The sequence below is a fragment of the Sciurus carolinensis genome, chromosome 4 (genome assembly GCF_902686445.1).
Source record: "Sciurus carolinensis chromosome 4, mSciCar1.2, whole genome shotgun sequence".
NCBI lineage: Eukaryota > Metazoa > Chordata > Mammalia > Rodentia > Sciuridae > Sciurus > Sciurus carolinensis.
In genome coordinates, this window is record NC_062216.1 from 128,654,547 (window position 1) to 128,670,566 (window position 16,020).

Sequence of the window (16,020 nt, forward strand, 5' to 3'; positions counted from 1 at the left end):
AATAATTTCCTTATTCATAGATTAGAAAAATGAAGTATAGTGGACACACTGCAAAGAGGCATTAACTCTTGCTAATGATCTAATGACGTGGGGTAGACCTTCTAGAGAGAACCTCTTGCACCTTCCTGCCTCAGGAGACTGTGGGGTGGATGCATGACATTTATCTGCTTATCCTCACCACCCCCCAATTCATTGATCATCTGCCATCAACAATTTGTTGCATTAGACACCTCATTACTTATAATTTAAAAAGAGACAGAAGGCATGCATGTGAATTACATTTGGGGCAAAGTAAGTTTTTGAGCTGGACTTTGACACCAAATCAGAATTGGATAGATGGAGAAGGAGGGACAGGGGACCAGGGGCAAGTGAATGATGAGCAAATTAGGCAGGAATTAGGGTGTTTGTAAGGAATGAGAAAAACCTGAGTTTGAGACACAGAGGACAGTGTCAAGTAGAGGCTAGAAAACAGTCCTGGAGTGTGTTATGAAGAGCCATATGCCAGGTTGATGAATTTGAACTTTCTCCTAGAGACAGTGGGTAGCTATGCATTGTCCTGGAAAATGGAGGGCACAGAGTTGCATGGTGTTAGTGGCCCTGCTGGAAAGGCTACATGAAAAGCAACTCTGATGATTGCTTAGGATAAGAAACATGACTTGAAAACTTTCCACGCCTTTAGTCTGAAACCGAGTCTTTGGAAGAACACTTGGTGTCCTGTGTATCTCATGAATGACAAATAGTGTCCTTCAGGTATTTATGACATGTGAGAGCAACAGTCAAGCTCCCCAGCATGATGACTAAAGGGCCTTTCTTCTGAATGCTTCTGTGGAAGATTTCTAACACACGATGCCCACCTCCTCATTTCTCTGAAAGTCATGATCTTCAATATGACTGTGTTCCCAATATGTGGAAATTGTGGTTGATAACAAAATGGTTTAAAGCTTAAAGCACATAATAGGATACTTTAAAAGAATTTTCATTTCATTAAGTATGGTGGCACATGTTTATAATCCCAGCTACTTGGGAGCCTGAGGTTGGCAGATAGCAAGTTTGAGAAAACTCAGTGACACCCTGTCTCAAAAATAAAAAGGACTTGGGATGCAGCTCAGTGGGCTCAGTGGTAAAGTGAGTGTTCCTGGGTTAAAACCCCAGTACTGGGGGAAGAAAAGTTTTCATTTCCCAGTTGGGAGGCTTGGTGTGTCTTTTAGGTCTTTTTATGCTTTCTGCTCCTTATTTGATTTTAAAATGTACCCTTAGTATATATACAGGTTAGTTTAATTCTGAGGTCCAAATATAATGTTATTTAAACAATTATAGCAGAAACATTATATGATGAAATAGAAGCACCCTCATTATATTACTATATGCTAGAGATGGTTGGTTGAAAAGGTAAGGTTTTATGGTTTGGAATTCATTTGGATTGAGATAGGTAGGTAATTAGAGATAGGAGGACATTAATGGAAAATGCCACACAGCCATTGCTTCTTAGAGATGGAATAGGAAAATTGTTTCTGGTGAGACAAAATGATTCATTTTGAGAGTTTATGGAACCAGGATTGCTGCCACCCAGGCTGACACTTTCTAGCTGTGTGAACTTTGGAGACTCATGTAACCTCTCTGTGACTTAGCATCATACTTTGTAAACCTGTCATCATAATACTTTATTTGCCTTTCAGGTTGTTTGGGAGTTTAAAAGAGTAACCTATGCCAAAAAGCTTTGGAGAGTAGAAGATATAAAAAGGACTCTGTCAATGACTGGCAGGCTTTCAGAAGTGGTTTTTAAATCATCATTGACTTCTTGCAGGGTTGAAGGAAATGATAGTGTCTGCCTGAAGGTCACTCCCTTTCCTCCCTTTAGAGTGTCCTTTAAAAAATGTCACTATAACCAGGCACGGTGGTGCATGTCTGTAACCCCAGTGACTCAAGAGTCTTAGGCAGGAGAATTGCAAGTTCAAGGCCAGCCTGAGCAACTTAATGAGTCTCTGCCTCACAAAGAATAAAAAAGGGCTGGAGGTGTAGCTCAGTGGTAGAGCTCCCCTGTGTGTAATTGCCAGTGCCAAAAAAAGAAAAAAATTAAGGGACAACTTAACAGCTATTTCATAATAAGATGGGGGTACTGGGCGAATGGAGAGGAATATAAGGACTGGCAGAAGCTGGGATATTTGAGGAAAGGAGATAGGGTTGATTAGATGGTGGATCCTGACTTTACCTCTCTATATTGTTTTTTCGCACCATTTGCTAGATGACGCCAACCCTGCTGTATACATTTATTGTACACTGTAAACCAATACTTAAGACATATAGGACACATGGAAATGAGAAAGGTTGTGTCACATGTTGGGCTATATTTGAAAGGGAGGAGAAGACTCAGAGAAGGAGAGAAAGAAAAGGTAACATTAAGCCAATCAGTCTTGTTGCTTAGAGTTGGGTCTAGGAGGGACAGTGTGCATTATTTCTATGGGGAAGATAGACGTCTAGATTGTAATTATTTTTCTGATGTTTAAGAAAAACTCAAAACCAACATTTCCAAATATCGACTGAGCTCCTAAGAAAACCATCACACCTGCAGACTCCCTTGCCAGTGACAAACATCTGAGGGCATAAGTAGTAGTTTAGTGAGGAGCTCTTTAAGAAGCTTGGCTGGGCAGGGTGCAGGAAATTTCCCATCCCCTATTGCTATCACAGGAAGAGGCAAGAGATCGGCTCCTGAACATGTCAGCACACTTCCACACTTCTTGGGGGGTGTCAGATACAGGAAGACCAAAATAGCCCTGAGCACTTGAAGACTTGATTTTTCCAAAGCAAGGTTTTTGAAAAGCAACCTCCTTTACTCTAGTGTGATTAGATAAATACAGAACTTCAAAAAGATTGAAGGTATGATAAAACTGGATGATGCTTGCCTTTCTTTTTCTATTCCACATTTGAAGTTTTGTTTTGACAATTTAAATTCAAACAATAAGAGGTCATATAAAAATATCTGAAATGAGGAATTTAGGAAAATGATATTTAATATGGTGAGTTCTCATATCAGATTTATTATTTTAAAATTGTTAGTATACTTAAAATTGTGCAACTACATTAGAGGGAGCTGACAATTTGCCTGAGAATCTATCAGGGCAGAGACAACATGCAGAGGAGCATTATGGGCAAACCAAAATGTGCTCTTCAAACATATTAGAGGTAGACGCTTATGTTTGGCCTTCTGTAGGGCAGAATCACCATCAAAGCTGTACCTAGGATTTATCAAATGGGCAAGGTAACCATCGTGCTGATCTGGGATTAAGGGTTATAAGGAAAATCCAGTGAACAGAATATTGTGTCCACCCAGCCTCCCCTCTCTTCCCTTTCTGCTGGGCAGTTTCAAGCCAGTGGAGCATCCTGGGAAGTAGTCTTAGCCCAGAGAGCTGTGCTTAGAGCTGGTAACCTGCCTACCACTTCTCTGTTACTTATCTGATAGTTCAGACCAACGATTATGGCAAATCTGGTTTAAGAAGTGTCCAATTGCACCTTTAAAAAGGTATATCTAGCTTCATGCTACCATCTTGGTTATGCTGTTCTGGCCCCTGCTGGCTGACACAAAAAGAAAAGTGGAGGTTCATTTACCCTCACCCCAATACTGTTGTATTCTATGGTAGTTTCATTAGAAAAGGAAATTAAGCTATGTTCACCTTTGATACCATTTAAAAGTGAAAACTGAGCACCAGTGGTGACCCATGTCAGCCTGGGAAAGACTCCGAGTCAGTTCTAAAATTGTGGCACATTCATCTCTCTGGAAGGTGTCTCCTTTCTTTTTGGTATGTTAAGGGGGAAAAAAAAATCAGCATTCTAAGAATACATTTCTGTTGAATCTAGTGATCCAGAATTTGAGATATTTTTAGTAATTTATAACACAATCTTGCACTAATACATATCAGACTATTTTCTTAATAAAGTTAAAATGTTTGAATATAGTTGACTAAGAAAGGATAACTGAGGAAAATTTCAACCTAAAAGTATATATATATATATTTAAAAAGTTTGTTTCTTTTTTAAAATATATGTTGTTTTAGTTGTAGATAGACACAATACCTTCATTTATGTGGTGCTGAGGCTCGAACTCACTGCCTAACACATGCTAGACAAGTGCTCTACCACTGAGCCACTGCCCCAGTCCCTAAAAGTGTATTAAACCAAACTTTAATATGATCTTTGCTTGCTGCAATATATATATATATATATATATATATATATATATATATTCATATATTTAAACCAATATCACCTACAATCCTAAATGCTGTGTACACTAAGTACATCTATGTATAATTATAATAAAGTAATTATACTATTGCTATACATGCTTAGAAGTTTTGGAATAAACAGATAAGTAAAGGCAATTATTTCCAATAAAGTTGTTACAGTTTTACAGTACCAACTAAGCTTTAAAATTCCTCAACTCCTAACTAGAAGGAACTCTTAGAATATTTGAATATTTCTTCTTTTTACTAAGTGGATCCTTAATTGACCGCATGGAGCCCTTCCATAAGATGACTCTGAACATGAGGAAGTTTTGATATATTATTTGAGTAGTGATTAGAAAGTTCAATAAAGCAGCAATGCTCTTTAAATGGGATTGTAGTCAGCAGTTTACAAGGCTTGAGCATGCTTTTAGATTAACAGGCAGTTAGAAAAAGCACTCAGGACACTTGAGTGATCCTTTCACAAGCAGCTCTGGCCTGTCTTCTCTAGGATTTGGAATCCTCCAGCTGTTATGGATGGAGAGTTTGTTGGTGATCTTCCAGTGCCTTTTAGGGATTATTGCTCTTTTACTGTTGCCTGTTTTGATTTTCAAGACAGGATTAAATGGAGTTATGAGACTTCAGGTCTTTAATTTCCATGTGCTCTATTTCTCAGAGCCTTAAACATTTGTGTTAATGAGTTATTGCGAGTAAATTAAAAAACAATATGAATTTTGAAGTGACTTACGATGGTCTAATGTGAAGAAAGACATTCTACCTCTACCTCAAGCCAGCTGTGGCAGATTCAGTCTGGATCTTGTTTTTTTAATTTTTAAAAAAATTTTTTTAGCAATAATGGTGTTAGTTTAAATATTCAAAGTTTGTTTGGTAAAGTTAGGTTAATTAAATATACGTGATTATTATTGCCCCAACAAGACCCACTTTCATTTTAGGGCTTGTTTGTGTTTTCTTGTTCATCTTATGGACAACTCTTCTTTAGCTGGTTTTGGGCATTTTCTTAATCTTGGGTAATAGTGTCTTCATGGTCAGGTTAATCAAAAAGGAGCTTTAATGAACACAGCTCTCAGAAACCATTGCATATTATGACAAAAAGAACAAAGTAAACCGATTCAACTGAATTGATCTCAGGTAAGATGATGGGCAGAGTTCAAATAAGAAAGATTTTTTTCATTGCTGGGTTAATTCATAGGCTGGTTTATTAAGTGATTACTGGCCATATGGTAATTATTACCATTTATTAAATGCTCAAGGCTGGTATATTTATGAAAATATTTATAATCTATAGAGTGTTCCAAATGGATTTTCAAGGAGTATTTTTCAACCAAAGTGTTGATTTTGAAGCTGAGTTTTAACTTGTTACATATAAAGACTGGGAGAGGGAACTTCAGCACTGATTCTGTGTTAGGATTTATAAAATGAAGTTTTTCAATAGTAGTTTTTGGTCTCAGATTGGATAGAGTCTCAGATTGTGGATTAAGTCAGGATGACTGCATGAGGTGAGAATATTGCTTCCTACTTTACTAGCTGCACAGGCACCATCTCCCTTGCCCCCTGGCGACACTCGACCTCAACTCCTTCTCTCTCGCTCAGGTGCCATGGCTTCCCTCCTCAGGACAGCCCCAGCCCTTTCCACCCCCATATCTTCTCTGTCATCTCTTTTGATGCCAACAAGTCAGGTCTTTATCCACTCCTCTCCTGTTTAGGTGATAACAACAACCTGCTAACTGGACTCTGACTCTACCTTTATCCTCATCCATCCATCTTTCAGACAACTGCCAGGCTAATCTGTCTAAATAAAAAATGTGGCCCTGCCACTTAATAGCTTTGGATGAAGGCTGATGTCCTTTACCTGGTCTATAAAATCTTCCATAATCCGCCCTTGAATCCTCTCCAGGTTCACTTGACTCTTCTGCTTTGCATATCAAATTATTTCTTTGAATATATATCATCCTTTCTTATCTTTGTTCACATTGACCTGGAATGTACCCTCAACCGAATCCCACCTGTGTGCTTGCTCGTTTCTCATTCTTATAGATGCACGTTGGACTCTCCAGCTCCAAGAACTCTTCTCTGATTAGTCAGTCTGGGGGGAGTATACCTTCACTTTGTGGTGCTCCCATAAGACTTTAAGCATTTCTCTATGGAGGCAGTTACTGCATCATATTGTAACTTGTCTTCTCATTATGTCTGTGAGCTTAAGAGGTGTTTTTTTTTTAAAACTAGGGAGTGAACCCAGAGTTGATTTACCACTGAGTCACATCCCCAGCCCTTTTTATTTTTTGTTTTGAGAGAGGGTCTCACTAAGTTGCTTGGCCTCACTGAATTGCTGAGGGTGACCTGGGACTTGTGATCCTCCTGCCTCAGCCTCCTGAGTCTCCGGGATTACAGGTGTGCCCCACCATGAGTAGCAAGAGGTGCTTTTTTCTTTTCTTTCTTTTTTTTCTTATGCCTATGTGGAGCATCTGGCATAAAACTTAACCACAGAGTAGAACTCGGAAAAACAACTGAAGGTATGAGCAAAACCCTTTTACATTTGCAATTAAGATTAGAAAAAAGGGGGCATAACTTTATTTCAGTAACATGTGTCTATTAAATATGCAGAAAATAAGACCGTGCTTTGAACATGTTCCTTAATACTGAGAACAAAGGAATTCCTTCTTAAGTGGAAATGGATAGTGTGCTGAATGTGAGTCATTACTGACTGTGCTGAATATGAGGCAGAGTAACTTCTCAGGTTGCCCCTGGATAGTACTGTTGCTAGATTTTTGAAGGGCACTGTCTTGATTTTAGAATTCTGGGTCATGGGAATTGTGACTACAAATCTAAAGTGTTGATATGAAAAGATAAAGGAAATTTGATTTCTGAATTAAGTATGTTGGAAATATATACCCTAAACAGAATAATAAAATAAAAATTTACTCATCCAAAAAATATTAAAAAGAAGGGGGGTAGTTTATATGCTCATCAAGCATGAACATATAACCAGCCTTGGCTAATTAGAACATTGTATCTCCCTGTCAGTAGTGATTAGTTTGGGAATAGATATGTTAGCCAAGCCCAGCCAATCACAGCAAATCTAGCACTTCAATTTTAAGAGTTGGAAGGGGTTGTGCCTTTTGCATAAGCCTGGAGCTGCTGGCTGCCATCTTGCTGATTTGCGCCCAGGAGGGGAGAAGCTGCCTGAGAGCTGAATCACAGGAGAGAAATGCAGAACTGAGAGACGGGCAGTGGTCAGTTGGGTTACATTCTGGAGCCTCTGGAGCCTTTGGACCCAGCCATGCCCAAATCAAGACTGACCTCTGGGTGTGACCCAATAAACCCCTTTTTAATTAAGTTAGTTTAAGGTTGTTTTTTCTGTCACAGGCAATGAGAAAAGTTTTCTTGAGTACCCCAATCAACACTCATGCATCCAAAAGGCCTTCCCAGGAATGCTTGGCTTTTCCTTTCTGAGCTCCTAAAGGGCTTTCTCTGGAGTCTGAGGCTCTCATTTTATGCTCCCCATTCACAGAAAAATCAAGACCAACTGAGCTTTTGCCTGACTGCTTCTTTGATCAGTTGGTTCTAGCAAAGTCCTGCAAGGCATCTCATGCAAAACCTCTTCACAGACCCAGGCCTTTATCTGGGCTTCTCCGTCATCCTGGTGAACAGGCCTATCTGATAGCAAATATATTTTTGTTGCAGTCTTAATATATCTCCTGGTTTTGTCTCAATTGTTTTATTTTCTGTCCCAGATTTCCAGGTTTACTCTAATATGAAAAAGCTTAAGTTTATCCAATCTTTCTGTGCTTCAGTTTGAAATCAACAAATAAAAGACTCGAATAGCTGAAATAATAATGCTCTATGGTTATATCTTGTTAAGGTTTGGATGTGAGGTGTTGGCCAAAAGCTCACATGTGAGACAATGCAAGAACATTCAGAGGAGAAATGATTGGGTTATGAGAGTCTTAATCCAATCAGTGATTTAATCCCCTGATAGGGATTAACTGAGTGGTAACTGAAATGGTAGGGTATGACTGGAGGAGATTGGAACTGGGGTGTGGTTCTGGGGTATATATTTGCATCTGGAGAGTGGAGACTCTCTGTGCTTCCTGATTATGCGAGCTGCTTCCCTCTGCCACACTCTTCTGCCACGATGCCTCACCTTGAACCCTGGGGAATGGATCTGGCCTTCTATGAACTAAGATCTCTGAATCTGTGAGACCTCTAATAAACTTTTCCTCCTCTATAATTGTGCTGGTCAGATCATTAAGTCACAGAAGTGAAATAGCTGACTAAGATATATCTAGAGTGTTTTTATGCTTATAATCTCATTTAATCCTCCCAGTAATTACTGAGAAATTGTAAATCTGTAATTCTATGTTTCTGTAGTTACAAACAGGAGAAACATGTATTTAAATATTTTCTTTGCTAATTTTTTTGGGGGGTACTGGAATTGAACCCAGTATTACTTTGTCACTGAGTTACATTCCCAGCCCTGCACCCCCCTTTTTAAAAAAATTTTGAGACAGGGTCTCACTAAATTGCTTAGGACCTCACCAAGTTGCTGAGGTTGACCTTGAATTTGGGATTCTCCTGCCTCGACCTCCTGAGTTGCTGGGATTACAGGCATGTGTCCTGAGCCCAGCTATTTTAATTTTTTCTGAAGAACATGAATATTTACTTAGGCATTGAAAATTATATGATTAAGACAAATACATAGATCAAAATAAAAAAATTGAAACCCCTCAAATTCAATTTAAACATTGTATAAAAACAACTAAATGGGGCTGGGGTTGTGGCTCAGTGGTAGAGTGCTTGCCTAGCACATGTGAGACACTGGGTTTGATTCTCAGCATCACACATAAATAAATAAAATAAAGGTCCATCAACAACTAAAAAACATATTTAAAACACCAGCTAAATGGACATTAGAAATGGAACATAGGGAGTCTAAATAGAATCATTGCGATGATTCTCTCATTTTATCACTGATTTTATCATTCATGTTAGTCTCCTTTCTTTATAAGTTAGATCTTTAAATATTTTTGCATAAATCAGTTGTGGGAGTAGGGGGAAGGTTAAAGCATGTTTAATTATCTAAAAACAAACTCATAGAAAAACATCTCTTATTAATTTTCAAAATTGAGAAGGTTGCCAGATGTCCATGAAATTCTGCCACTGCAGAAGGAATTACACAGGCTGCCAAGTGCCAGCAGCAGGAAATTGCTACTCACAGAGACTGAGCAATAAGCTGGACTAAGAATAAGAGATCTGGCCTGGAAGGACCCTGGATGAGAAGGTCCAGTCTTAGAAGGCCATTTAAGAGCAGAAGGACGTCTAGCCTGACATGGGTAACCTTCTCTGAGGTGTACTTGGAGGGGACAGAGGCAAATCTCCTGGTTCCTAAATCGTTCTCCTCCTTTGCTACAACTCCTGAAATTCCACTCTGTCACCCTTTGCTTTCGATTCTGAAGCAGGCCCCTTTAGAAAAGCAGTACCACAAACTATTATTTCTGAAGGTCAGACATTTGGCTAAGAATGAAGCTCTATAGGAATAGGTCAGAAGCTAGATATCCTGTAAGTGGGGAAACAAGAAGCAAAACCCTGAGGGGAGAAAGGTGGTCATTTTTGCAACTATAGGACATGTCACAGTCTGCTTAGATTGGTTTCAGGGAACAGTCAAAAATTTGCCACAAAAATTCCACTGAAGTTTTCCCTTTTTCTACAGTGTTTTTTTTTTTTTTTTTGAGGGGGTGGCGGGCGGCGGGAGTGGGAAGTGGGGGGGTTATTACTTTCTAAATTTGTCTATGCTTACTTTAAGCTACTTAGAAACTGGCAGCTGCTGTTAGCAAATATATCTAAATTCCCCTCCCCCACTCACACATTTCTCCCAAATCAGATACATTATCAGGTTTAATAAACTTATTATAGAGCTGCGCATGAATTACTTCAGACCTCAACCTGTTTATTTCAGGCTCAGAGTACATAGGGATAGAGACCGACTTATCTGTTGAGGACGGTTAGAAACAAAAAAGCCTCCCCCCGCAAAAAATGGAAAAGATCAATGATAACATTATTTTTTAAATAATGAAGATTTTTTTAAAAAACACACTTACCCCATTTGGATTGTTGACCCCAGAAATGAGGGTATGCAGTAGTCAGCTGCTGCCAGTGTGTATGGTGGTCGAGCAGCAGAATCGTCCCAGTAAATGTCCTTCTTCATCTTGGGTAAGCTCATGTGCATTTCATCCACAGCTAAAAGAGAGACCTAAAATCATCGTCATATTGTTAGGCCAGATCAGATGTGAACTGTATTAAAGAAAGAGAGGAATTTCTAGTAGGAGGACTGGAGTTTGAGAGCAATAGGACATGGTCTAAAATGAATGAATGCACAGATGCCTATAGTACATATGTTGCTGGGCTGCTGCAGAGAGTTGTACCTGTTGTTTACTGCTCAAGAACACTGGTCAGTGGTATAAGTGGGGCTGTCAAGCTGCCCACACTCTGTCCTCATGTCCTGGGGTGGAGCTGCATCTCACCTGGAAGGAGGTGAGGCCCCTTTTCCTTCTTTGCTCACAGTTCTGGTATTATCTCACTGGCTGCCCTGCCAGCAACCACTGAACTCCAGGTAGTGCAGGAAGGTGAAGAGCCTCAATCTTTCATTCTGCTAACCCAATAAACACCTTTGTACTTGATATCACTTCTTAGAGTTCCTGGTTTCTTGTTTATCTGGAAAAGCACATCAACAAGCCTATGCTGCTTGAAGTTATAGTGATCTCTCCCCTTGGCTTTGACTAAGTGATGCATAAATAAATTATTTATTCTCTCAGAACCGACTTTTGACAGAGTGAGTGACTCAGGCATTGCACTTTTTCTCCTAACAGACTGACAATGTGATCTACAGTGAAATGTTTGAACCTGTTTAAGAGCTGAGTTGGGCTTGAAACAAATGAACAAGGTGAAGACCCTTACTTAGTCTGTGGTTCTCAAGGAAGAGAATGGTCTGAGGAGAGTTTCACCTAAAAGGAAATTCCCTCATGCTGGTTCTTCATGGAAAGCTAACTAGGTAATGGGGTCCATTTTGTGCATGTCAGGCAGATTTGAGACACAGGCCAGTGTGGCCCAGGATCTGAGTGTCCAGCTGCTGGACAACTACCTGCTGAGGACTATGAGTTGTGAGTTTGGAAAGTCACATCCGATTGTGTCTGGATGCTATTTTGTCACTATTAACTTCTTTGGGTGCCAACAGAAAACAGATAAAAGAATGAATTAAATTACTGCTTTGTTCTAGATGGAAGAGGCTGGGTAAAGATAATAGAAAAACTTACATAGAAAATTGATTTGAAAAAGAGGGGTGGGAGGGGTGGGGGGGAAGGGAAAAAATAACAGAATGAATCAAACAACATTACCCTATGTAAATTTATGATTACACAAATGGTATGCCTTTACACCATGTACAAACAGAGAAACAACATGTATCCCATTTATTTACAATAAAATTAAAAAAAAAGAAGAAAATTGATTTGAAATTCTACCTAAATTTCACTGGAACTGAGACCAAGGACCTTGAAGTTCCAAAAGGATAACATACTGTATGGTCAAACTTTTTATTTGTGGCTAATGCTCTGAAGTCCAGGGGCCTGCATCCAAAGTCTATTTAGATGAGAAAGATCACAAGTGATTTATTGTTAAAGTTTATAAAGGAAAGAAAAGTTCCTCTAACCTGCAAATTTCTATCAATGCACCAGTTAGTTTCAAAATCATCATCATCTTCTCCAAAAGGGTTGATAAGCTGCTCAGCCACCTGCAATTGGGAACACAGAATAAATCTATCATGATACTTGTGAAGACTAAGAACAGAGATTGGAGTTGATTCCTGTTTTATTCTCTCCTTCTTTTGTCACTCTCATAATATGAAGCCTAAAGGGCAGTGGATTGTTCTCCAGACAGAGACTTATTAGAATATGAGGCTTGATTCTCTAGCCATAAATGATGCCCCTTTGTGGGCATGCTCGACAAGTGGATCTGTCTATTCAACTTTTGACAGTGTAGGCCCTATCACAGAGAAGTTTTCTGCTATTTAGGAGCCAACCCAAATCAGCGCATATTAAAGAGTCATCAACGATGTACGTATGAGCACAGTAAATAGAGCTTAGCCTGTGCTTTCAAGGAATTTATAAGGGCTAGGATGATAAGACAAGGTTAGACAGTAAAGACTTAAATCATAGTTAAAGAAACACAAGGTGGTTTCATAATTATTAGACTGTTAAGTGAAAGGGAGGGTTAGTAAGTCATGAAGTTGGAATTTGAAGATTACTTAGCTTTACCCTAAAGGATTGGCTCTTATCTAGTAAGCTAGTTTTCCTATTGGGAAAAGTTTAGATGGTTTCTTATCACATTTAAAAATATTTGGCATATATTAAATATTCTTATCATATTCCTGAACTGAATAGCCTTTTTTTTGTTGTTTTTTGTTTTTGTTTTTTTGAGATGGGTTCTTGCTATGTTGCCTAGGCTAGTTTCAAACTCCTGAGCTCAAGAGGTCCTCCCACGTCAGCCTCCCGAGTGCTGGGACTATAGGTGTCACCTTGCCCAGCCTGGAGAGCCTTTTGATGAGAGGTTTTGAATGTCTAAGTTGACTTGCTTGTCATTTACCTTTTTGAATAACTTACTTTGATTTTTTTTGTGTTTTTTTTTTTTTTTTTGTGTGTGTGTGTGTGAGAGAGAAAGAGAAAGTGTGTGTGTTTATATTGAGTCTTTACATAAGAAAAACATAAGTATATAAAATATATCATTTGATTAGTTATATACTTATAACTACATACTTATAAGTATATTTATAAGTATAAATATTATATACTTAAATATTACATATATATTATTATTTATAAATATGTAAAATATATCATTTGATTAGTGTCTAGATTTTAGATTCTGAGGCCATTGGTTGGAGGTTTACTTAAGTTTTTTTGGTATTTAGGTCAAACCACTTAGAGCAGTTATTTTCAACCTTGACAGTGCACTAAAATCACCTGGGGAGCTCTTAAAAAATAAACAATGATGCCTGAGTTCCTCCTCTCAATATTCTGATTTAACCAGTGTGATGCTGGGTCCCGGCATTGGTACTATGTAAAGCTCCTAGGAGATTTTAAAGCATGGGCAGACTGAGAACCGCTTACGTAAAGAAGTGCATCTCCCTTGTTCTAAGGGACAGTCCTGGGCAGGTCAGTGGCCTGTGTCAGTAAGTCTCTCAGTGACAGCTCTGGCAGAATCTTTCATTGTGAGTTGTGAGGGGTAATCTACTCTTTCTTGCCTGGAGTGTTGTTCAAATTAAATGGGTCACTGCTTATTCCTGAAAATACTTTTGTTATATACAAATTTTCACTTTTATGGTATTTGTCCATACGTCCTGTGTATATGATTATAATATGATTACACTTATTAAAATAATACCTATGTTTGTGAATTGACAATCTCACAAAAATATGCTTTATTGGAGGCTCCATTTTCACCAAGTAACTGAGTAATATGCTGTCCAGAAGGTCCAGATGGTTTTCTACATTTTGGAAAGATTTATAAATATCTGAATTGTCAGGCTAGAACAGCTATTTAGAAACTGAAATATAACTCACTGGGTTGGGAAAACTCACTCTGTTAAGTTTGCCTGTCTCTTAGTGGAGCTAAGATTATGCCTTTTTATATTTTGCCTTTAAAAATATTTTTAGGCAAAGGATGTTAATATTTTAGAAAGTGCATCAGAAGAAAGGAACCACTAACTTCTTTATGGGCTGACTGAGCATCTTAAATGGACGTAAAGCAAAGAAGCTCAGCAAAACTCAGGGAAAGGACTAAAAAAACCTATAAGAATGATTGACATTTGGACCACCTGTGTGAATTTTATGTTGATAAAGACAAAGTCTACTTTTTCCTCTAAAGGGAAATGAGACCATTAACTCTCCTTCTCTTTCTTGCTTTTGAGTGAGTAAAAATAATTAACAATCACTGTCATTCTGGTTAAAAATGTTTTTGCCATTTGTAAAGGACAGCCTTTAGTGCTTGGAGTATAATTTGAAATGCCAATATATTTATTTTTCCTGAGTAAGAGTCAAACCATTGAAAGAAAAGACTTCTGCAGGGAAAATTCTGCTACAACCTGAAGGCATGACAACATCTGGCTGTTTGGAAGGCCAAACATTTGAAAATTCTATTTCATGAGTCATCTTTAAACTGTTGTTAGATTTCAGTTAACTTAATGATGCCATTGTCTTCGACTTACTTCCCATCACATACTTCCCATTTGGACATTTACCAAAGTGATGGAAGAATCAGGCCTCTGGTCCTTATACGCATGTACCTGGGAGGGTTGAGAGGAGTGGGGATAGTGGTGGAGGTGGTAAAACAAATAAAATCCTTCATTGATAATCAGACAAACTGTTTTCACTGCTCTGACCTGTTTTTAAACTCTCGCAAACTCAATGTCATCATTAATCCTGGAGTTTCTGATTTTGAGTCTGGTAAGTTCTGGGTCTTCGTTCTGGTTTTGAAATTGGTTGTACTCAGTGTTGTGCGACAGCTGGTAGGATTTCAAGCAATAATTTACAGAGTTGAGCAGAACCAAGATATTACTACACAATTAATGCTTAAGTCTGATTGATATCCAAAGCTGCTTCTTTACCCTTTACTTCTTTACTCTTCCTAGTTGCTTATTGTCGTATAAAATATGCAGGTACGGTTATTACTTTAATTACATTATCGTAATCTTAATGGGAACAAATAGAGACTTAAAAATAATCAATAGCTATGAAAGTGCTCTTTCTCATCTCTTTACATAATGAACTGTTCCAACTACTACAACAAAGTTGAACTACATCTCTGTCACTGTAATTAATCCTGGATGGAAAAGTGATCACATATCTGAGCTATTATATGTTAAATCTACCTTTGACTCATTCATGAATGACTTTCTAAAGACGCATTATAGGAGCAGTGTGAAGTTTGGAACATGACAGATTACAGAGTGGATCTCAGGGCACCAAAACTGATGGCTACCTTGAGCCATCCTGCATAGAAGAAGAATTGTAGGAGAGTAAAGATTGGAATGTAAAGATCTAAGTCATGCCCCGCGTAGCCTTTGGTGGGATCCAAAAACTGGCGTCCAATCAGGCACGCAAAGAAGAAGGTGTAGACAGCAAGAGTGACAACCTGGAATAGAGAGAAACTGAAGTGAGAGGACAGTGTTGGCTGCCCACAGTGAGCTAGAGTGCCAAGATGGACAAGTAGGAATAAAATATCACATGCAAAGTATTTGATACCTGAGTATAAACCAGTGGAATCCCAACCCAGTCATAACCGAATAAGAGGCTGCACCAAGAGCGGAATCGATTCATTTCCTAAGTCAGAAACAAAACACAATTCACTATGATGATGGGTATGGTAAAAAATATTGACCGGGATTCACAATGTGGGAAAGTCTTTTCCAAATGGAAAAGTGATGGGAAAAGAGCCTTTGTAAGGCTCTTAAGTTGGCTACCAAGACTATTACAAAAGGAAAGTTCTGAAAATGACAAGTGATGAGCATTACTGAACCATGTGCAAAAAGGGTGAGAACATCTGGACATATATATTTTAAAAACATTAAAATGATAGCACTTTATAGAAATATCCCTTATTCAATAGAATTCATAATTTCTAACATATATTTTAGCTGAAATTTGTGGTAAGAAAGACCATGGTGGATATTTTAAATAAGTAATTTCTAGTTAGCAAATTTTGAGGATATTTTTTTCCCTTCTTGTTTAAAAAT

At 38.4% G+C, this 16,020-nt stretch overlaps 1 protein-coding gene across 3 annotated transcripts in view; it reads right to left on the reverse strand.

Annotated features, from left to right (window-relative positions):
* The window catches only part of Best3 (bestrophin 3), an 87,499-nt gene that overhangs the window by 11,002 nt on the left and 60,477 nt on the right, over positions 1-16,020 (reverse strand). For 2 of the 3 annotated variants that reach the window (XM_047548899.1, XM_047548900.1), the window contains 4 exons: positions 15,530-15,607; positions 15,267-15,419; positions 11,941-12,021; positions 10,334-10,485 (listed from right to left, as the gene is read on the reverse strand). In XM_047548899.1, the coding sequence (XP_047404855.1) occupies positions 10,334-10,485; positions 11,941-12,021; positions 15,267-15,419; positions 15,530-15,607 (464 nt within the window). The remainder of the gene's footprint in view (positions 1-10,333; positions 10,486-11,940; positions 12,022-15,266; positions 15,420-15,529; positions 15,608-16,020) is intronic. The other variant, XM_047548901.1, reaches the window with a different exon arrangement.